This window comes from Podarcis bocagei (assembly GCF_964188305.1).
Source record: "Podarcis bocagei genome assembly, chromosome: 3".
NCBI lineage: Eukaryota > Metazoa > Chordata > Lepidosauria > Squamata > Lacertidae > Podarcis > Podarcis bocagei.
In genome coordinates this window covers 111,676,907-111,699,663 of record NC_138127.1, presented here as the reverse complement: position 1 = coordinate 111,699,663, position 22,757 = coordinate 111,676,907, and the positions used below count along the sequence as shown (strand labels likewise).

The 22,757-nt window shown below is 57.3% G+C and overlaps 2 protein-coding genes across 13 annotated transcripts; one reads left to right on the top strand and one right to left on the bottom strand.

Annotated features, from left to right (window-relative positions):
- Positions 1-302: 302 nt before the first annotated feature.
- Positions 303-1,183, top strand: OST4 (oligosaccharyltransferase complex subunit 4, non-catalytic). The gene is made up of 3 exons (XM_081188906.1): positions 303-411; positions 494-640; positions 1,008-1,183. Exon 2 carries the CDS (start codon positions 495-497, stop codon positions 606-608), a length of 114 nt encoding a protein of 37 aa, XP_081045032.1. The 5' UTR covers positions 303-411; position 494; the 3' UTR covers positions 609-640; positions 1,008-1,183.
- AGBL5 (AGBL carboxypeptidase 5) lies at positions 1,125-17,429 on the bottom strand (the record flags this gene model as incomplete). Of its 12 annotated transcripts, none has more annotated exons than XM_081188423.1 (18): positions 1,125-1,740; positions 1,938-2,072; positions 3,748-3,908; positions 4,141-4,187; positions 4,450-4,535; positions 6,712-6,882; positions 8,172-8,360; positions 8,500-8,702; positions 9,609-9,796; positions 10,048-10,183; positions 10,912-11,081; positions 11,609-12,128; positions 12,458-12,636; positions 13,404-13,581; positions 13,979-14,113; positions 15,457-15,623; positions 16,495-16,666; positions 17,188-17,429. In XM_081188423.1, the coding sequence occupies 18 exons, from the start codon at positions 17,427-17,429 to the stop codon at positions 1,412-1,414; spliced, it is 3,408 nt and encodes a 1,135-aa protein (XP_081044549.1). In that variant the 3' UTR covers positions 1,125-1,411. The 12 variants fall into 12 exon arrangements, 11 of the variants coding, with proteins under 11 accessions (XP_081044549.1, XP_081044554.1, XP_081044553.1 ...); XM_081188430.1 differs by having other exon boundaries at positions 1,530-1,740; positions 1,938-2,032; XR_014006494.1 differs by having other exon boundaries at positions 1,601-1,740; positions 1,938-2,032; positions 3,797-3,908.
- Positions 17,430-22,757: the final 5,328 nt, after the last annotated feature.

The following is a 22,757-nucleotide window of genomic DNA, read 5'->3' as shown; positions in this document are numbered from 1 at the left end:
GGGCCTCCCGTGCAGGAGGGAGGGCGACTCGGGGCCGGGAAGGGCCCAGTTCCCGCCCCTCGCCTCCGCCAGGGGGCGCCCCAGAGCCGCGCTGCCCGACTCTGCCCGCAGGGGGCGCAAGAGAGAGGCGGAGCATAGAGTCGCCGAGGGCCAGAGCGGAGGGCAGAGGGGAGCATGGGATGCTTTGGGCCTACAACTCCCATCACCCCTTTGCTAGCAGGACCAGTGGCTAGGAATGATGGGAGTCGTAGTCCCAAGTCCTGCCTGTCCGCCGAGAGGGGCGCGGGGCAGAGCGTCGTCGCCGGACGTCCGGCCCGCTTCCCAGCAGGCGCTGCGGCTGGAGCTGGGCAGACGTGTCTCCTTCACCGCCGGACCGAGAGATCGAGGGAGGGAGGGATCGGGACCCGCCAGGTGAGGAGACTCGGCCTCCGCCGCCCCCCCCGCCGGGCCCCCCCCTGGCTCGCCTCGCCTGACCCTCTCCCCCCCCCCGCAGGATGGTGACGGACGTGCAGCTGGCCATCTTCGCCAACATGCTGGGCGTCTCGCTCTTCCTGCTGGTCGTCCTCTATCACTACGTGGCCGTCAACAACCCCAAGAGGCAGGAGTGAGACGCCCCGGAGGAGCCGCGCCAGGAGGACAGGTACCAGGAGGGAGCGGGGGGGGGGCAGGGGGGACACAAATTCATAGCCAGAGGGGGGTCACAGTCCATGGCTGCCGCCCTGGCAATTCTCCGCCTCCGCTCTTGCAGGCAGCCAGGCTTGTGAGACCCAGCTGTGGGAGACCATGGCGGGGGGGGGGGCACGGATACCGCTTGCTGGTTCCTCGCAGGCATCCATTGGCCCCCGCCAGGAGTTCTGAGTTCTGGCTAAGTTGGGAATGCGAAGGAGTCAGGCTTCCTCCTTGAATCTCTGCCGGAGAAAGAGGCCAAGATGTCTCCTCTGCAGAGGGGAGCTCGAGAAGCCGCCCCCCCCCGCCTCACCTCTCCCCGTTTCTCTTCCCACCCCCAGGAGCCGCCGCCACCAAGCAGGGAAGCCATGGCTGGAGTGACGCCCCCCCCCCGACGCCCCTCTGAGTCCACAAGGCCCCTGCAGACGCCGCCCATGACACCCGCCGGTTGTTGTCTCTTTGGTTTCATTTTGTCAAACGAAATTTATTAATAGAAACATGTTCACAAGACAAATCTCCTGTCAAAAAATAGCTTCCGAGCCAGTAACCAACTATGTACACAGCTGCTGCGGGAAGGGCCGGGGGGGGGTCGGGGGGGGGCAAGGCTGGTCTTTCCCAGGGGCTCCTTCCCAGGCCAGCTGGTCCGCAAGGCAGGGGAGATGGATCCCCAGCTAGGCCCTGGGCGGCGCCTTGTGTAGCTGGCCCCCGCTGGGAGAGAGCGGCCCCTGGCAGGCAGGGAGGTGTCTCAGAGCCAGGACCGTGGGCTGGCGAGTCCCAAAGAGCAGCTTGGGCTTGAAGGGGCAGGGGCGGGGGGGAGGGCTGGGGGGAGGCCGGGGCGAGCGCTCGCCGGACGCCGCCAGCGGGGAGGGTGTCTCGGGCGGTCTCTGGCGCACCACGGGGGGAGGCGTCGGTGTCGTCGGCGTGTCGCTGGCGCGCTGCTGCGGGGCGGCTGCGGAGGCGCTGGAACGGGTGGGCCGCAGCTGCTCCGGCCCCCCTGGCGGATCAGGCCTCTGTGCAGAAAGACAGGATCTTGTGGTAGGTGAGCTGGGGGGGATCTGCTTTCCCCGGGATGTGCTGCAACAGAGAGATCTGGCTCAGGGGGGGAGGCGAGCGGCGTCACCGTCGGGGCGAGGCTGCCCCCCCGAGCTGCTTCAAGGGGGAGGGTGGTCGCTGCCTACGCCGCGGTGGATGCGCTTTGGCTTCTTCTTCCTCCTCTTCGGCCTACAGGGTGGGGGCTCTAGGGGAGGGCAGCGGCTGTAGGGGAGCCATACCTCGTCCAGCAAGACGTCGGGGGGGTTGCACAGAAAAAGCGGCTCTTCCCTCTGACCCCCCGTGACCGTCAGCTCCGGAACGTCCAGCGGAAACTCTGCAAGGAGAGCAGACCATCAGCAGCAGGAGCAACTCCACTAGGGGAAAAGGCGGAAACACGGGAGGGAGGGAGGCTTCGCAGGAGGTTAGTCTAACAGGAATTAGCTGGTCAATAGGCGGGGGGCGGGGGGGGGGCAGCCTGCCAGGGATGCTGTCAGGGTGGCACTCCTGAATCAGTAGGGGCTGCTTAGACTAGATGATGCTGGATACAACTTTCTTTATAATATATATATATACCTCTGTATCACACAAATATACTGCAGCAATTTACAACAATATAAAACAAAACCGTACAGTAATACCATAGAAAGTTTAGAATAAGTTAAAAGCCTCATCAGCTCTGGGAGCTTGCAGCCCCCATTCTAAGGAGGGACATGTTAGAGCAGGCATAGGCAAACTCAGCCCTCCAGATGTTTTGGGACTACAACTCCCATCACCCCTAGTTAACAGGATCAGTGGTCAGGGATGATGGGAATTGTAGTCCCAAAACATCTGGAGCAGGGGTCAGCAAACTTTTTCAGCAGGGTGCTGGTCCACTGTCCCGACCTTGTGGGGGGCCGGACTATAGTTTGAAAAAAATATATATGAATTAATTCCTATGCCCCCCAAATAACCCAGACATGCACTTTATATAAAATGACACATTCTACTCATGTAAAAACACGCTGATTCCCGGACTGTCTGCGGGCCGGATTTAGAAGGTGATCTGGCCCCCGGGCCTTAGTTTGCCTACCCATGATCTGGAGGGCCGAGTTTGCCTATGCCTGTGTTAGAGGCTTACAGAATAATGGATAATGTGGAGAAAGTGCCCCCCCCCACTCCCTAATACTAGAACCTTCGAATGTCATGAATCTACTGCAGGAGAGCAGGTTGAGGAGAAACTATAGGAAGGACTTCCCCACAGGATGTAATTAAAACTACTAAATTCACTTCTACAAAATGTGACGTTCACCTATATTGCAGGTGGCTTTAAAAGGAGACTACTAGACAAATTGTTTCATTTATGGGTTCCTTCTCTACAAGGCACCCCAAAGTGGTTTACTATGCAGTAAAAGCAAACGGAACAAGTGTGTGTGTGTGTGTGTGTGTGTGCATACACATACACACACACACACACACAGCTAAAATACTTGCATATATAAAAAAAGCTTACAGAAAAATAGTTTAAAGCAATGCATATATAAATCCATTCAGTTCTGAAACAGATACCAGCTGAAGTAAAAGCCTCTACTTGAAAGGCTTGTGTTAAAAAAGGAAGAAAATGTGCCTGATATATGTCAGGGAGTTCCAAGGAGCGGATGCTGCTACACTGAAGGCCCAATTCTGACACTACGGATTGGACCTCCTGGTGCAATAGTATCTCTGCAGGTGTCCCCTCCTGTGGAAGACAGTGACTGGTTGGGCGTGTAGGAATTCATGGAGGATAAGCCGTCAGTGGTTAATGACTAGGCAACTAACCTGACATACTAGGTGCTTTGAGGGAGAATGACATTGTGCTCTGTAACTTGGAGGCTTCTCACAGGCATCTGGTTGCCACTGGGAGAACGGGAGGCTGGACCAGAAGGTCTGATCCAGCAGCAGGTGTGTCTTATGCTGCTGTCTATGACCCAGGAAATGAGGGAGCTGAAGGCTCCCAAGGTGCCGTCTCTGGAAGTCCAGCAGGCCTGGGCACAGGGCATCTCCTCCCCCCGGGCACTTAGCAGAGGAGCCTACCTGGCAGGGAACTCTGAGCTGGCAGCTGTGAGGGGGCATATTTCCACACCTTGAGGGAGGAGTCATCACTGCAGCCATTGAGCCTGAGCAGATGCTGGGACTGTCCAGCCGGTCTCCTGCGGATGGGGATCCGGCTCGGCCGAGGCATCAGTATTTCCAGCCTGTGGGAAGAAGGCGAGGCTAGGAGGGGGCTCAGCAGCCAAGCCACTCAGGCAAGAGAACTGGGAAATGTTCTGCCTCGCTTCCTGGGGAGGGATAAACTTCCAGACGGCCGAGGCAGGCTCTGTTTTCCTGCTCTCATGCCTGTTCCACCTCAAGCACAGCAGGGGGGTCAGTGCACTCTCCGCCCCCCGCCCCCGGTGCTTTCACGGTCTGCTATGTTGCAGCCATTACCTGGGTGTCTCTGAGAGCTGCTCGCTGTTCAGCCGCCTTGAAATATTCTGCCAAAGAAAGAGAAGTCAGAGTTTGCCTGGCTTGCATGAGCTGCCATGAGCTGTGGGTGAGGGGGCAGTGGAGCAGCCACAGGCAACGGGGAGCCTTAGTTTGGGGAGGAGGGGGACGTAAATCAAGGCCCGCGTTGCCTCTTGCTTTCTGGTTTCAAAAGAGGACTGCTGCCCATAACTTCTGGCTCAGGGCCGCAGTCCAGCTGCAAGCGAGGAGCTGAGTCCAGCCCACCCACCTGTTTAACCACTGCCCCTTTACCTGCAGCAAGGCTAGGCCACAAGGCGGAGGCGCTTTCAGCTCCTCACTGGGGTGCTCTGCCTCCTGCAGTCCATTGCAGCCAGGCCCTGCATGACCAACGAGAGAGGGAGGGAGGGAGATGAACATCCCTGGAGGCAGCAAGAGGTTACAAGGACTGGCTGGCAAAGGGTTCTGCTGCCCCACAGCACAAGGAGAAAGGCCACTAGCCAGGCCATGGTAGCCCTTCTTGGGCAGGAGGGACCAGTTTCTGCTGTCCTCTGCCTAACCAGCCTCCAGGAAGCAGCAACACAAGCTCCAAGGTTTGTCAGGGAGGATGGGGTGATTGATCCCCTGAGAATATTGGTCCTTGCATATACAGTGGTACCTCTGGATATGAACGGGATCCATTCCGGAGCCCCATTCGCATCCTGAAGCAAACGCAACCCACGCGTGATGTCATTTTGACCATCTGTGCATGCGTGAGCGGCTAAACCCAGAAGCAACGTGTTCCGTTACTTCCGGGTCACCGTGGAGCGCAACCTGAAAATGCTCAACCTGAAGCAATTTCAACCCGAGGTATGACTGTACCACAAGGCTCTAGGACTGGTTGTACCCTCAACCAAAGCCCCGGAAATTATGGAGAAATCCCCTTGTTATAGGTCAGCAAATCTTCCAAATAATTGGCCAAGCCCAAAGCAAAAGTGCGCAGGCTGAATGCCAAGCTCCAGAGAGGCAGCGATGCTTCTGAGTGCGACTTGCTGGAAGCAACAGGAGGGGAGAGGGCTCTTGGGCTCAGACCCCGCTGAGGGGTTGGCCACTGCGAGAACAGGATGATGGACTAGATGGGCCACTGGCCTGATCCAGCAGGCTGGTCTTTGGAGAGCCTGCCACATCCCTTTCTCCACCTGGAACAATTCCAGGCCTCAGTGACGAAAGTGGGTCAAACAGCCGGCTTGCCTACCTGCCCCCCACCCCACCTCTGCAGGGGCAGGAGCTGCTGCTGGCTCCCCGCTGCTATCTTCTGCTGGCTTTTTCTGAGCAGCTCCCACCCCCAGTGCCAAAACTGCGCCAGAGCCTCCATCTCTGCTCCTGTGCCCCAGCCTGAGAAAGGGCTCTCCCACCAAGGCCCTCGCCCTGGGTCAGTTTGCAAGGGAATAGAAAACACTGGTGTGCATGGCTAATCTGTGGCCCTCCGAGGGATGCTAGACTGCAGTTCCCATCATGCCAGCAGGCCACGGGCTGAGGAGAGATCAGAATCTGACAATATCTGGAGGGTCGCATGTGCCACCTCCCCCTGCTGCCATTTGGGCAGGGCGTTCTCTGAAGAGCTCCCTCTTCTAAAACCATTAAGTTTGACATTATCTGACTGCACTACTGGCCACCCCTTTTAAAGGATAAAAAAATGAAAGGCTTGAGTTCTACACGCTAACACGGAATACAGTTGCACTGCTGGGTTTTCTCAGTCACTTTGTGTCCTCGTGTTCCACCACCCCTGGGCAGCAATGCAAATTTCTGGCCAGAATCCTTAGTAGAAGCAGCTTCAACCGTCTGTTACTTACTGTCAAATATTTAAAGTGTTACAACTGGAAAGAAGAAATTACACATTTTAATACTTTGAAAGCAGCATGAGACCCAGATGAGGTGAAAAGCAGGGGGCACACTTAACAAGAAATCACTAAGAACGTGATGCTGCGACTCGGGTGGGGGCCCTCTGCTCAAATCTGCTTCCCAGAAAGACCCCGCAGATCCTAGTCTTGCCCCCTGGAGAAGCAACAGAGAAGATGCTTCATCTGAAGGCCTCTTGGAAGGCCGCTCTCCTGCCTGCCTTTCCTTCTCTTCCCCAGGGTAAGCAAGCTCGGGAGGGAAGCGGCACCAAGGGTCAAGCTCTGCTCCTGCCGGCCGCCCATGCAGGACACAGCTGAGTCAGGGGCTGTGCTGGGAAGGAGAGCAGGAACTGGGAGGCCGTCCCCGGTCTAGTAAGAAGTCGCTTCTACACCTTTGAAACGAGTAAGATCAGAAATACACACCTTGGGTCTCTAATTCTTTTATCACCACCTCCCAACTGACTGGGGACTTTTGGTAGGAGAAAGGAAGGCAAGAAGTTCCCTGTTTCTGCTGCTTCCGTCTCTCGCCTGACTCAGGCATTGGCGGCACCTGAGAACCGGCAGGAAGGGGCCAGTTTTGGAGTGGCATGCCGGCCTCTGGCCCAGGCTTGCTCCAGCAGCCAAGGGGCTCACACTTGTGTTGCCAAGGCGGCCTTTAGTTGAACGAAGGAAGACGCACCTGTCCTGTTGAGGGTGGCTGGGAGGGGGCAGGAGCCGAGGCCGGTCGGCAGCTGGAGGTGAGAGGCCGTCCTGGTGGAAGAAGAGAGAGGTGGGGGCGCCTGGATGTTGCTCACTGCTGCTCGCAGCAAGGACTGGTGCTGGTGACGGCGCTTCTCCTGGCCGCGCGACTCTGAGCAGGGAGAAAGGACAAGGCAAAGCCGAGTTCTGCGAGGGGGCAGCGGGGTGGCCCCATCATGCACCTCCCCTCCTTCACAAGGCTTGAACACATTTTGCCCAGAAGAAGCCAGGGGTGGGGGAAATCCATTTTCTTGTCTCCAACAAAGGCCAGTTCTTGAGAGTGCGGCTGTTCCGTTCACTTGGGGAGGGGGCCAGATCTGTGCCACCTATCTGCTGCCCCAAGGGAGCCCAAAGCACCTGCACAGTGGCAGCCAGTTCTGGAGGGCTGCCGGGCACCACACACCACCAAGAACGGGGGCAGCAGTGGGGAGAGGCAGCGGCCCTTTTGAGGGCCTCCAACCTCAGCCCAGGGATGAGCCCGTTTTGTGGGGGGGGGGAGGCAGGGAACAGCAGCAGGTTGCTGCACCTGCAGAGCTACAAGGTGGTGAGCCCCGCCCCTCCTGATACACTCCCCAACCGGAAGCTTTCCTTGGGGCGGGTGGGGGCACAAATCCCACAATCCTTTAATGCATTCAGCGACTGCATTATATATATCTCTCTCTCTCTATCCAGGCTATCTCTATCCTTCCTTCAGCAGGAGGAGGAGGAGGAGGAAAGAGAGAGGGGCATCTCTGCAGCAGTGCTAGGGCTGCTGAAGCCACACACTTTGCCCAGGTCATTTCTCAGCACACCATTATCTTCTTCTCGAGGTGACTCTTGCCTGATGGTGCTCTATCAGCCCAACTGACCTCCGGCTGAACTCCTCGACTGAGGGAGGCAGCTAATCCACGGGGGCAGCTGGCTGGGTCACCTTGGAGGCAGCAGAGCTGGTGATGGAGGACGGTTGGGCCTTGGCAGGGAGAGGCTCTCATCTTTGCCTGGGCACAAAGCCGCTCACTGGGCGGCCTCAATCAAATTGCTCTTGGCATAATCTGACTCACAGGGCTACAAAGGATCCCAAAGGCCAGGGGTGGCCCAGGATGTGGGCAAAATGCTCAACACCACTGCCCCCCCCCTGCCCCTGCCATTGCACCCTCACCTGCCGTGGCATCTACAGTGCCACAATGCAGCAGTAGCCGGGATGGCAAGGGGGCGTTGGTGCAGGTGGGGCTGGCAGCGGTGCAATGGCAGGGAGCCCAAGGCAAACGGCTTCGCCTCGCCTCATGGAAGCACCCTGAGCTGCTTGCAGAAGCATGGGAGAGGAACGTGGCCACACGGTGGCTGGCCTGGGAGAAACGCCCCCCTCCCTAGCAGGCGCCCTGCTGCTGGAGAGCTCCCTCCTTCCCTGCAGGACCAGCTCACCTGCCGCTTCCTCAGGAGTAGTGCCACCACCAGCAGCAGCAGCAGCACAGGCCTCTGCCCAGCGCTCTACATAAGACCCCCACAGGTCCCCTGAAGCCTGGGGTTCCCCTCGGTTCAGAGAGCAGGGCGGGGGGCTCGGGTTGAGTGGGGGCCAGCTCTCACAGGATGACTGGGATCTATTGTGGAACACTTTTATTTCACGAGAAAGAGGGAGGGAGGGAGACAGAAAGAGAAAAGGCGAGGTTCTTGCAAGGCCGTCACTTCTGCCAGCGCAGCCACTCCCAGATCCTCCGGATTGCGCCCAGCACGGATCCTCCGCAGAGCTTACCTCGCACGAGCGCCAGCACCCTCGAGGGACCTTTCGAGGGGCCCTGGCCCATGCCCAGGGGGCCGCCGGGGTCGGAGCAGCTGAAGGTGAAGCTGGGCGAGGTCTTGACCTGCGGGGACGCCGCCTGCTGGTTGCTGCTGCTCCCGTTGCTGAAGCTGCGGCCCCGGCAGAGGGAGTTTTCGGAGCTGGAGGCAGAGACCCCGCTGGGAGGGAAGGCCAAAGGGAGGCGTCACCGCCGGGGCAGAAACCCAGCACGCCCGCCCTGCGAGGTGGCCCAGGAAGAGGCAGCCTCTGACGCACCAGGCTTCCTTTCTCAAGGTGTCTGAATAGGGGCACGGGGGGGGGGGGTTCCCCCCCGGCCTCCATCACTGACTCTGTCTTGCAACACGACACCATCCCTCCTCAAGATCTACCCTTTAGCCTCTCAGTCCCTCTATCCTGCTGGAAAGATGCACGTGGTCAATGGGCACAAATGCGCGTTCTCTCCCTTCCCCCTCCAATATTTAAATCCGCGCAGTTGCACATTGCCAGCCGTCCCTGTGGTTGGGGGCATTTATCTCACGCTGGTTCCAAAAGAGTAAAATGGACCCTCTTTGACCCCTGGGAAGCCCACCACAGGGAACCAAGGCTGGGGAAAAGGAGGCTTCTTTCTGCAAAATCTGACTGGGATCCAAGGCTATGCTTCAGGCCAAGCTAAGACATATCCGCCCCATTTGAAAACTGCTGTTTCAAGCCTCGCAACCTGAAGGTGACTGAGTGGGCCACCCAAAAATGAGATTTGGCAGTAGTTCCTGCACTAGATGGCCCCTGGGATCCCTTCCAACCCTACAATCCCATGATTCTACAACAATCCTCTGGGGAGAGGGGCTTCCACCTGCTCTACTGCCTGCTCGGCAAAAGGTCAGCTCTGGTTCTCCTCCTCCTCCTGAGCCTTCGATGGGACCAGGAGGAAGAGGCTTTGGCGGCAGCAGGCGCAGAAGAGCAGCAGGGCCCCAGGGGCTTGTGGGAGATAAGCCAAGTCCTGCACCCTGACTACAGCAGGGAGGCCTGCTGGAAGGGACCCTGGGAGCCCTGGCGTCACCCCACCGGCCTCTCCCCAGCCTCCGTACTTGGTCCCCTTGGGAGGAGTCTTGGCCCCCTTCCTCCGGGAGCAGCCGGCCACGCCCCTCATGCTGCGCACATGCTTCATCATCCAGGCACGGAGGTTGCTAAGGCAGCTGTGTTCGGAAAGGACGATCCGGGGCCAGGGGTTGCATTCGGCCATGTCCAGCGCTGCGATGGCCAAGGCCCTTCCCACCTGGGCACAGGGAGACACCAGGAAGTCCTGAGCACTGTGAGGCCCCAGGCACAATCACGGCTCTCGCAGGCAGCACAGCTAAGAGAGGAAGACTTGCTGCTGCTGCTGCTGTGGCCAAGGCAGCCTTCTTTTGCCTGACCAAAACCACTCAGGCAGGCCCCATCCGCCCCGGGGGCAAGTCCCTGGAATTATGCACCCACTGACACCCACACAAAGCTCATCTAATAAAGGGGGGCGGGGGAGGCTGATACCTGCTCAAAGAGCTCCACTGTGTATTTGGAGGGGAATGCTGGCAGAGGAGGGGGGGTCGCCCGCCCATTATCATGACAAGCAGCTGGAACTGCGTTGACAGACCGTCCCGTGTTGTAATTGCACTCCAGCGTGTAGCTAGAAGGAACAGAGGGGTTATAGGTTGCCTCCTGCAAATGTCTCTACGCGTGTTACAAAAACACACACAGTTTAAAAGACAGCAATTCAATTCTTGTGAATGTTATCAATAAAACGTGTTCCTGTGGACACCCAGCTCCACTGACATGCTCACCACAGGCTACCCCCCCCCCTTTTTTAAAAATTGATCCTACACCAAGAAGCAGCCTGGTAGGATAAAAGACATTTCCACCGGGCAGTGTTTAGGAACCACCAAGTACCAGGCCTTAACGGTGGAGGGGAAGAGGGCTAACTTTGGACCGAGGAGGAGGAGAAAGAGGAGGAGTCCCTGCTGCCCCCAGGCCAGAAAGACAGGTTGGAATATAACCACCCTAACCAACACTCTACCTCTGCCCAAATGCGGACTCCGATCCACAATGAACTGGGCCTCATCCAGCACTCCTGCCCTCAGCCAGCACTGCCACTATGGATGCAAAACTACTTTAGCCACCCAACTCTCCCCGCCTGCCTATTCTGCCAGGATCCTCTAATGAGCGGCTCTCAAAGGAGGTGGGGACTGATGCTCCCGACCATATTTCTTCCATGGTCCAAATCAGCTCTGAGCTGATCTAGAAGGGGTCTCTCTTTACGGAGGCAGAATCTTTCATATTCTGAAGCTGTCTGAAGGCAGGTGCGGAGCAGAAGGCGTAAGTGACTGGTCTGTGGGTGAGGCTGTGTCCTCTGCTCACCTGTGAATGATGCCCAAGGCCTTGTAGATGGCCACGCGCCCGCTGCCCTCCTTTGACTGCCCGTCCCGCTTGTCCTTGGCGTACATGTTCTTCTCGGAGAAGTTGCAGCCCGTGAAATCAAAGTGAGCAGAGTTCATGGCGATGAGCTTGGGGAAGAGCATGTTTTCAACCTGCAAGATCAACCACAGACGTTGGGGCTGCCGCTTCTCACCTACGCTCAGGCACAGGGAACTGAGCTCACCCAGTGAAACTGACACCAGCAGAGTCCCCAGTGCTACTCAGCAGCCACCCCCAGCAGACAGCTGCCCCTCTCCAGCCCAGCTCAGCCTCCTGCCACAAGGCCAACACAACAGCTGGCTGGGCATGCGCAGAAGGGAGCATGCCCCATGCAGCTGATGGAGTTGGGATCCCAGGCAGCAAACAATAGAGGCCAGGAGAGGAAAAGGCTGAGGCTCAGCAGACCAAATGGAGACACCCAAGAAGGGGAGGAAGTCTGCAATGGCCTCCCAGATTGCGCCTAGAAATCAGAGAAAGAAGCACAGCAGCAGTAGCTGTTGCTCTTTCAGAGGCCCTAGAGCCTTGGCTGGACTTGGAAGGGGGATCTTCAAACACTTCAAGCCTGGGACTGTGGCCCCCCATTCCCTTCTTGCCCACTGTTGGCTCACGGACCTCTGGCTGCTCTCCCCTTCCTCCTCACCTGGTGAGCCTCTTCGAAGATGTTGTTCCCGTACATGAAGCAGCCTCTCTTGGAGGCGTGCCCGTGCAGGTCGACGTAGTAGGCCAGGCCACTCTGCTGCGGTGGGATGGCTTCCGGGGCGGGCGGAGAGCGGACCTCGGCTTTGTCCTCACGGAGTGTGGGAGGCAGGTCTTCCGAGAGGATCCAGACATCCTGGTCCTTGCTCCCTGGCGCCTCTGAGGGCTCGTGGTCCTGAGGCGAGGGGACGCCAGCATCCCTGGGACAGTTGCGAAGGTTGTTGGCCTTCTCCAGCTCAGAGAGGGGGGTCTCCTCGCTGGGAGGGCAGTTGCGGGTGGAGCGCTGGTTGGCAGCCTTGGTGCCGAGGGGAGGGACGCAGGCGCGCCAGTCGGGCGAGCCCGGCTGAACGCGGTTGTGGACGTGGTGATAGAGCATGACGGCCTTGGCCCCGTAGACGGCCGGGTGCAGATCAGCGTCAGGGTTCAGATACTGGCGGTTGAGGTTCACGCCACGAGAATCTGTCCTGTGGGGAAGAGACGGAGCCAGAGGGGTCAGCCTCGCTGGGCAAAGATGCCTTCCTCCTGGGTGACACTGTCGCTTGGGTGTCTCAGGCAGGAAGAGACAAGCACCAGCCACCACCAGCTCCCTTGAGATGGGTTGGGGGGTGGGAGAGGAACCCCCCACCCACGGAGTGTCTCTCTCCAGGCCAACTGAACTGGCCAGTTGCCTTCGCCCAGCCTTCACCTAGCATGAGTCTGCAGCGACAGAGGCTTCGTAGAGGGATCTGTCCCACCAGCCTGGGACTTGAGCTGGGGCTGGCCCCCCCTCTGTGTTTATGCTGGCTTTACTCACCGGTAGTGGCCCCGCACCACTCCGTCCGGGTTCAGCATGGGGATGAGCTTGAAGACAAACATGCGGCGCAGCATCTGCGCCCGAGGGTCCTCTTCACGGAGGATGAACTCCAGGAAGCCGTTGAAGACGAAGCTGGAGGGTGTCTCTCCTGGGTGCACCCTGCTGCTTAGGAAGAACACCTGCTGGGGCAGTGGGGGCACAGAGAGAGAGAGAGAGAGAGAGAGAGAGAGAGAGAGAGGATGATCTGCTCCTTTCCCAAACTGGACATCTTCCGGAGTCTCTGCAAGGACTCTTGCTCCTCTCAAAGCTCCCACAACAGGCCTCCTGCCCACCCATCTGCTTGTGTGGCCATTTATTTCCACCCCACTTTGGAACTAGTTATCCCCAGGCATCAGTCAGGAGGCGCTCACTCCTGCCTGCAGCCTCACCCAGAGGAAAGGGGGAAGAGAAGCAGAAGGAAAGAGGAAGCGGGAGGCTGACAGATCCGAACGTGGGAGAGGCAGCTTTAAAAGGGGTTTTCTGTGCAGAGCTGGGGATGGCACAGATGAGGAGGAAGGCAAGAGGGTGGCAGGAGAAGGAAGCACATGTGGATGGTCAGGAAGGCAGAGAGAGAACAGGGAAGGAACAGGGACCCAGGAGCCAGAAGCAGAAACTGAAATGGGATTCGCTGAGGCACTTTGAGCCAAGACAGAGCAGGAAGGAGGCAGAAATCAGAAAGGGTGGGTGAAACTGGGGTAGCGGTTGCAGAGAGAAGCACAGGCATAGAGGAAGATGCTCAAGAGGCAAACCAGGAAGGACAGCACTGAGGTGCCTGCCGGAGGCAATGTGGGCCCAAAGGGCTTCCAGAAACAAGGGCAGGCCGCACTGCCCAAGCCCCATGCTCCCCTCGTGGGCACCAGCAATGGCGGGGCGCTCTGCCCAGTGGGGACGGCAGAAGCCAACTCACTCTCTTCCCCACGAAGCTGTGGGGCCGGGGGGTGTGCTTGTCCGGGAAGAGCTTCTCCAGGCGGGCCTCCCTCTCCTCCCGCAGACCGTGGAAGGAGCTGATGGTGAGCAGGTCCACGCGCCGCTTGTCCAGGGAGTAGCACAGCAGCTCCCGGTGGTAGTAGATGGAGTCCAGGGAGCTGCAGGTAGAGAGCAGAGCAGACAGCTTTTCTCACAGCCAGCAATGCCCCGCAAGGCCAGAAGGAAGATTTGCTTTCAAAGGCTCGCTCTTTTTTCAAAGCTTCTTTCCCACAGACTCCCCTTCGCCTGCCCAGCATGCAAGGAAGCCTCTTCTTTCCCACCCATGATCTGATTCCCACTCCACGATCCCAAGGATCCTCCCTTGTGCTCCTTCCCACATCCCTGTGGCGAGAGAGGTGGCCAGAGGGGCTTCCTGTCCTCTTCTCCTCCCTCCCCCTGCAAAGCCAGGCTCTTGTCCAGAAGGGACCTCAAGGCAGCCTGACTTTGTGCCCGGGGGTCCCCTCCCCGTCAGTGGGGCCACCTGGACCTTGCAAGGGAACCAAAGCAAGCACTTACGGGGTCCCTCGAAGCGGGGCCTCCTTCCTCCCCTTTGAACGCCCTCCTTTAGGGCATTTCCTCGCTCTGTGGGCGGTGGGTCGCGGCTTCCCCTCCGCCTTCCGAGAGTCCGCACCTGCCTTCCGACTGACTGTGCTATAACGGTGGACATGAGTTTAGATGGGAAGGGAGGGTCTTCCCGCCTTCTCCTGACCCCCACCCCCCTTTCACTGGTTCTGACTCCACAACCCTGCCTCCCTCAACAACAGCAGACCAATGGAGCCTCTTCGCCCCCCCCCCCACCCTGACCAAGGCAGCCTCAGGTGAGAAGGCGGGAACAGTGCGGTGGGGATCCTCTTCCCATTCAAACCAGCCTTGCCCTTGGGTCCCTGCCCATGCCAGGTATCTTGGAGAGCAACATAGGAAGTGCAAATGCCCAAGGCTGGCAGGCTGGCAAAGGGGCAGAGTCCCCGGCCTCGCCAGCCAGTCTGTCTAGACAGGGCCCTGCAGCTGTCACTCTGGCTTCTGTCCTTGCCGCTACGCTAGCAGTGGCCACTGCAGATATACAAGGGCAGGCAGCTGGCAGGCCCCCAGCAGAACAGCCTGAAGTCAGGCTGAGCAGACCCTCCTTCAGGCAACGCTCAGTTCGCCTAAGGAATACTCCTTTGGACTTGACCAGGTCACAGAGTGAGCTCAGGTAACTAAGGAAGAAATCTGCACTGCTCAGAAGCAGCTGTGTTCCTCACACCACCCAGCAATGGCTGTTCCATTCATGCCCTGCACCCAGGCTGCCAAGGAGGCTCTGGACTGGAGAGGCCCTTTCCCAGGAGGGCTATTCTTCTGCCCGCAAGTGCTGCCAAGGCAGGAGGTGCCAACAGAGGCCAAAGGAAAGCAGCTGGTCAAGAAGAGCCCTGCCCAGCCTCAGCCCAGGAGGGCTCCTGCAGGCTCCCCTTTTGTGGAAAGCATTCAGAGCCCCCTTCTCTCATTAAAGGAAGCATCCTGAACAACATAGAACTACTAAACACATACAACAAAACACATCTTCAAACAACAGCCAGCTGGGGGAAAGGCAACACAGCAGAAACAAGCAGAAGTAAGGCGGCGTTTGTGCAAAAGCTGCTCTGTCCCCTGAGCGCTTTCAGGAGCAAGTTGGGGGGGGGGGCAGGGAGCTAGGAGGGAAAGGGCCAAAGGGAGTTCCTGGGGACGGTTACCAAGGAACTGCAAACAAGGAGCCAAGTGTTCCAGGCAGTGCCAGAGTCTGCACCAAAAGGGAGACAGAAAGTCCCCGCTAGGATCTTTGCCATGACACAGAACCCTGGGAGAGACCCACAGTCCAACCAAGGACCTATCTCAGGGCACCCCAGTAACCTCCCTGGCAACACCCCAACTCTTCCCCACCTAAGGAGTTTGGCCAACTTCGCAGGAGCCGGTGTGCAGTCACCAAGCGGGTTGGGGGGCAGAGAGGAGGATGGCAGCCGTGTGTCAGAGGCCAGGCTCACCTGCTAGCAGAGAGGTGCCTGCACTCTGCAAAGTGGGCATCCAGCTGTGCCAACATTTCCTGGCACTCTGTGTATGAGAAGGGGTAGCAGAAGGCAAAGAAGGTGGTGGCACCTCGGCAGTCCAGGAAGCGGTGCACAAAAGAGAGGACAAACTGGGTTTCCACCATCTGTACGGGGAAAAGAAAGAGACAAAACGGGCACTGAGTGGCCACTGCCCAGGCATAATCCTTGTGGCTGGAGCACGACAGACATCAATCAGCACACACAGCCTGCTGTTGTTCAGGGCCGGGCTGAAGAGTCTTTGCGCACTGCCAGGACCTGAATCGGATACCTGGCAATGGACGCCATGTTCACAGCCCACCTGCCAGGTCTCCTGACCTTCAGCACTCTGCCCTACACTTTTGTGGCAGGGTCCTAACAAAGCCTGTTGTGGGGAGAGGGTCACTTCGCTGCTCAGAGCCCATTCAAGGGGCCAGGGAAAGGAGGCAGAGAGGGGAATGATCCTGGCTAACATCCGGGACTCTTGTTAGGAGGATGGTGTAGGCCAGGGGCTGCCCTCAGTGCCAGCCTCAGGGTCATGCCGTTGCTCCCTAGCAGGACAGTAGGGAGCCCAACGGAAGCCTGGCATACATAACCTGGAGTCTAGCTCATCTTTCTGGGCAGCTCACGTGCTTTTTCTCACACAAATAAACACAAGCACGTCTATGTGACTGAGCAGAACAGCCTGAAGTCAAACCAAGCAGGCAGTCGACTCTTGGCAAGGGGGAAGCAGGCAAGGAAACGACTTTCTGGTCCCTTGGAAGGACAATGGAAGGAGGCAGGGGAGCCAAAATGTCAGAACTCCACTGACTGGAGCCTGGAAACCTCTTTGATCCCCTCCTTCTCCAGCCATTTGCAGCCCAAAGCTGGTCTCGTCTCACAGAGATTCCCGTCATCCCCACAAGGGAAAGCCAAGCCCTTCCCCGTGACACGCTGCTCTCAGAGGCCGTGCCCACACCAGTCCAATGTCCTTCCCCAAGGGTCTTGCCCAAGAGATACCTCGAAGGCGGGCCGCTCGCGGATGCGCTCCCAACGAGGCCTGATGGGCACCGTCTTGACCAAGGGGGCCATCCCCTGCGAGTACAGCTTGGTCTGCTTGTTCATGTTCACAATGTGGATCTTGATCAGCTTGCCTGGGGCTCCTCCCCTCACACTAAAGTAAAACCAGGATCTGGGGAGTGAAGGCAATCGGGAGTAGTCAGGGAAGGGTCTGGCAGGGGTCCTGCCCCCCCCCATCAGCCCAAGGCCCTCTCCACCTCTGACCTGAAAGGCCAGGTGGACAAGGAATCCAGAGGTCTCATTTGCTATGCAACCTCCCAACACTCCATGCTGGGTGCCATTTGCAAAGCCCAGGGGGCAAGCTGCCATGCCTCACACAGGAAGGAGCCAGCTACAAGACCTTTGCCGCATCAGGCAAGCAGAGAGCCAGGGTCAGGCATGCCTTGGCAAGGGGCAGCAGGAGCATTTTTTTAAAGAAACCCAAAGCTTTGCCATGGGGGCAGTGGCTGCCTAATGCCACAGGCAATGTTATCTTCCATTTGGAGGAAGACTTTGGAAGCAACAGCCCGAGAAGTTTCAGCACTTCCAGTTTCAAAGGGGAGGCGAGACGAGTGCTGAGCGAGAAAGGCCTTACCTGATAGCCCCATGCCTGGTGCCTAGCAAGACCTCACAGAGGGCTGGTACCTCCTTTACCTGTTTGCATTCTCGTATTCTGTGTCTCCGCAATCCGGCTTGGTCCACACATTGAACTCGTAGTCAGCAATAGGGAGGGAGGTGCCAAACACCATGGAGGTAGCAGAGGTGCTGCTGCCACCGCTGCCGCCATTCCCGGCACCGTCCCCATCGCCCTCCAGGTGCTCCACCTTCTCCACATGAGCCAAGTTCCCCGAGTCAAACTTGGAGCTGAACAAGAGGCCACCGCAGCGCACCTCCATCGTAACCTCGCCGGCAGCAGAGGGGGCTCATTCTCCTCTTTGCAACAGGTGGTTCTGAGGATTTCCTACAGGGAAGAAGGGAAGAGCTGAACTTGGTACGCACAATTCCTCACCTCGTTGCTGCAGAATGAATCCAGTTTCCTTGTCCTGCTAGTGGAAGAAGGCTGCTAGGAGAGGAAGCCCAGAGTCTAAGGGGAAAACCCCACAAGTCTATTTCTGGCCTTGCCAATCACGAAACCCATCTTCTCTTCTCTTTCCTTCTTCTCCCACCACCTGAGATGTTTTTCTGGCACACTCCAGGTACTGCAAAAGACAATTCCCTTGAAGGCCTTCCTAAGCACAACAAGGGAGGTGTTGCAATCCCCCCCCAAAAAAAAACTGGGGGGGGGACCACTACACACTCCAGAATACAAAAGCATAAACACATGCCCTTGGTCATTTACCTGCTGTGGGGAGCAGGCTTACCAAAGCAACCTTTTTGTCCAGCAGCACCTAGATACAGGAAATCACCCAGGGAAACAAGTCCGATTCTTTGATGTTGGGGACTATTTGAGCAGCTGGGCAGCCTCCATCACCCCCTTTCCCCTCTCCCTCCCCACTGGTCTCTAGGACTGGGCCAGAATGAAAATGGCATGCCAATAGGGAGACTTCTTGCAGGAGGCCCATTGTGCCATCATCACCACAACTATCATCATCGCCAGCATCACCGTCAGGGCCACCTGCTCCTCTTACTCTCAGGCCCCCTCCAGCGCTGACAGAGAGCTCCAGGCTCGGCTTAGGAAGGAAATCATGTCCTCAAGGGGGCACCCTGCCTGCCAACAGGAAGACAAGAAGGCTGCCCAGCCCCAAGGCTCAGCTGGTGTTTCCGAGGAGGAGACCCTGGAATGGCACAGGTCTGGCTGCTTGGCTGGCAGCACCCCGGGGACAACATGTCATGGGGAAGCGGGGTCTGCCAGGCACCTGGTGTTGGGGGGGGGGCAGAGGCAGCAATAGGAACCTTGAGCAGCCACCAGCATCATTGTGAACCTCTCTCCATGGAGAAGGGCTGGTCCTGTCCTGCAAGAGGCCATTCCACTCAGCCACAGAGATGAGAAACTGGCACAGCCAGCACTATGGGGCAGTAGAAGGAAGCAGAGCATGAGGTGTTCTCTATCTGCCCCCCAGGATCCAAGCTGGGAACTGTGCTTTCTACCCAGAATTATGAGTGAGCAGTGAGGTAGTACAGTTTGTGGATGGCACACAACTTTTCAAGGTGGTGAAAACCAAAGCAGGCTGCAGAGCTCCAGAAGGATCTTTCGACACTGACTAGATGGGCCACAAAACAGCAAATCCAGCTCAATGCAAGGAACTATGAAACTGAGGGGGGTTGGACTAGATGATCATCAGGGTCCCTTGCAACTCCACAATCTATGATTCTATGATGCGCCTTGGGGCAATATATACTGAAAGCGCCAGAATTTGCCACAGCTAATCAGGGAACAGGCTTAAGTTGGGACAACAAAATGAAAAAACATCAGCCTGGTTTGCAGCAAGATCATCAGGAATAGGAAGGAGGCTGGAAACAAACCTGCCAGTATCACAAATCCACGGGGCCAAAAGGATACAGCAAACACAATGCACAGTTCGGGTCACTGTGCCTTTTAAGCAGAACACTGCGGGGCTGGAAAAGTTTCAGAAAAGGGCAACGGAAATGGATTGGCGGGATGGAGAAACTCTCCTGCGAGAGAAGGCGCCGCCGCTTGGAGCTTTTCTTGCTGTCCCCCCCCCCCCCCAGGATGGGGAGAGGAAGAGGAGAGCTGGTGAAAGGGGCGTGGAACTAGGGGGGGAGGAGGAGGATGGGGATCCCTCTCCCCTTGATATCATAACTGGGCATAGCTGTCAACTTTCAGATTTGAAAAGAAGGGATCAGCAGCCTCCCCTGTCCCAGGGAGTCTATGGGAGATCTAGCAATCTGGGATACCAGTGGGCAGCAGCGCTGGAATAAGGGAATTTCCGGCAAAAAAGGGGAAGGTTGACAGCTATGGATCCTGTGCCCACAGTGGCACTCAGGCGCCCCAAGCAGGAGGAGAGCGCCTTTTGCCGCTCTCAGGTAGACTGGCTCTGGCCCTGGAGGCTCCATGCAGGACTCCTCAGAAACCAGGAAGAGCCCTGAGGCAGGTGCCTTGTGCCAAAGGGGACCCATCCGGCCCAGGATCCTGCGCCCACAATGGCACCCAGGCGCCCCAAGCAGGAGGAGAGCGCCTTTTGCCCTCTAAGGTAGACTGGCTCTGTCCATGGAGGCTCCATGCAGGACTCCTCAGAAACCAGGAAGAGCCCTGGGGCAGGTGCATCATGCCAAAGGGGACCCATCCGGCCCGGGATCCTGCGCCCACGGTGGCACCCAGGCGCCCCAAGCAGGAGGAGAGCGCCTTTGGCCGTCTAAGGTAGACTGGCTCTGTCCATGGAGGCTCCATGCAGGACTCCTCAGAAACCAGGAAGAGCTCTGAGGCAGGGGCATCGCGCCAAGGGGGACCCATCCGGCCCAGGATCCTTCCATAGCTGTCTACTTTCAGGTTTGAAAATGAGGGATCAGCAGCCTCCCCGGTCCCGGGGACAGTCTATGGGATGCCTAAGAATCCGGCACCCAGGCGCCCCAAGCAGGAGGAGAGTGCCTTTTGCCCGCTAAGGTAGACTGGCTCTGTCCATGGAGGCTCCGTGCAAGAAGAGCCCCGAGGCAGGGGCATTGGGCCAAAGGGGACCCATCCGGCCCAGGATCCTGCCATAGCTGTCCACTTTCAGATTTGAAAATGAGGGATCCGCAGCCTCCCCGGTCCCAGGGACAGTCTATGGGATGTCTAACAATCCGGGATAGCAGCGGGAAATGGCGCTGGAATAAGGGAATTCCCCCCCAAAAAGGGAAGGTTGACAGTTGTGTAACTGGGGGGTCCCGCAAGGAAGCTGTGGGGGGAGGCAGCAGGGAGCTTCCTTTGGGTCCTGGGCAGCCCAGTGGGAAGCGGAGCCTCCCTGCCCCGGGGCAGTCTAGGGGGCGAGGGGGGGCACGGGGGGCCGGGCGAGCGGGGGGGCCTCATCCCGAGGGGGCTGGGCTCGGCTGCCGCCCCCCTCCTCCTCCCACGGCGGGGGGGGCGAAGGGGCGGGGCCCCGAGCCCGGCGCTCCCCGTCACGACCCTCATTTGCATGCGGCCCGCCCCGCCCCGCGGCTTCCCTCCGACCGACCTGCCTCAGCCTCTGCCTCAGCTTCCTCCGCCGCCGCCGCCAGGGGCCCCGGGCCAGGCCAGCCCTTCCCTCGCCGCTGCCAGGCAACAAGAAGGCCGCCGCGCATTGGCCGCGCCTCGCGCCCGCCACCACCCCGGCGCGCCATTGGCCCGCCCGCCCTCGCCATAGCAACGCCACGTGCCATTGGCTGGCCGCGCCCCGCCTTCCGGGGAGCTGTTTGGTCGCCAGGGGAACCGCGCGTGCGGAGCACGTAACTGCCCGAGGGAGGGCGGGGCTAAGGTGCCTGCCGAGGTTATAAAGGGCCGGAGCAGCAAGCGGCGTCTCAGTCCAGGCCGGGAGGAGCCGAGGGGAGGATGGGGCGGGAAAGGAGTTGCATTCACGGCCTCAGGAAAAGTTGCTTCAGGCTGCCGGGGGAAGAACGTGGCACGCCGGTGGAATGTCTTCTATTAGCAGTTGTAGATAGGTAGCCGTGTTGGTCTGCCATAGTCAAAATAAAAAAATTCCTTCCAGTAGCACCTTAAAGACCAACTAAGTTAGTTCTTGGTATGAGCTTTCGTGTGCATGCACACTTCTTCAGATACAGATACTATTTAATTGCTCATCATCTAACATTGTGTATGCCATCAAATGCCAACAGTGTCCTTCAGCTCTCTATATTGGACAAACAGGCCAAACCTTACGCCAAAGAATAAACGGACATAAATCTGACATCAAGAATCACAGAACAGAGAAACCAGTAGGAGAACACTTCAATCTCCCAGGACATTCTATACAAGATCTCAAAGTAGCTGTTTTACTACAAAGGAATTTCAGAAACAGACTGGAAAGAGAAGCTGCTGAATTGCAACTCCTTACCAAACTTAAAACAATGGAGAGACCTGGTCTGAACAGAGACATTGGATTCTTATCTCATTATACATGACTAAGCCATTTCTCACCTTCTCACCCCTTGCCTTTTCCTGTAGGACCCATTACAGTCGTTAAGAGTCGTCAACAGGCTCATCTCAGCTACCTGCCAATCTCCCATTCCCACCACCCTTCTGAGTAATACCCCTCCCCACCTTCTCACTATATAGAAGGATCTGGCAACTTCTGTTTCAGTGTATCTGAAGAAGTGTGCATGCACACGAAAGCTCATACCAAGAACTAACTTAGTTGGTCTTAAAGGTGCTACTGGAAGGAATTTTTTTATTTTTCCATTAGCAGGTTGTCAGTGGAGAGATTTACAGGGAAACGGATCAGACCTGAGGTATAAATATTGGCTTTTACAGTTGCTCTGGAGAGGAGCAGGAGCTCATGGGATCGAACTCTGATGCTCTGGAAAGGTCATTTTCTACATCGGGAGACTGAGAAGCTTGTCAGCTCTTGTGTGTGGGGGGGGGGAGTGCTTTAAAAGAGGAGGAATCAAAGGCTTGCCCTGGAAGAGCTCTCTTGCGGGTTGGGTCTGCAAAAGCCTTTCTCTAGCTATTTTAGAGCCAGTTATAATTTATAATAATAACTGAGAGGTTTCTGTGTCTGCTGGTTGAATTTTACATCTGGGGTGTGGCAACAAAATGCATGTTCTAATTGTTTCAGCCATTAAAGTTTTAAGCAATCAAGGAAGTTCTGAATGCCAAGAATCTTTTTTTTTTTCGTTCTGTTTTCCCAACAGAAGTGTTGCCTTTGTTGAACTGAACATAATTTTTCTACATCACATTTCCTCTGTAGAAAAGGAATGTGGTTTGATAAAAGATAAATCTGTGACGATCTTAAGGTGCAGACCGAATTGTTACTAAGACCAGGAATATTCAGTATGGCCAATACATCATTGGACATTCCACTGACTGTTGGCATTCTTCAGCAATTGTTTGATGAGCAAATCAAAGAGTTTAGAGCAGAGATTTGAACAAAAGTGGACCAGAGAGGGATGAAATGGAGTTAAACAGGACAAAGAAACTTAGGACAATATGGGTGAAGGAATGCCAGGAGGAGGATGAAATCCTAAAGAGTTGGAGGCAGCAGATGGTGAAACAGAGAGGCCCTTCACACAGGTGTTTTGAGGAATGAAACAGTCAAATGATGGAGCTGTGATGTTGGAGGAGTGGAAGGAAGCCATGGATGGAGAGATGAGAAGAC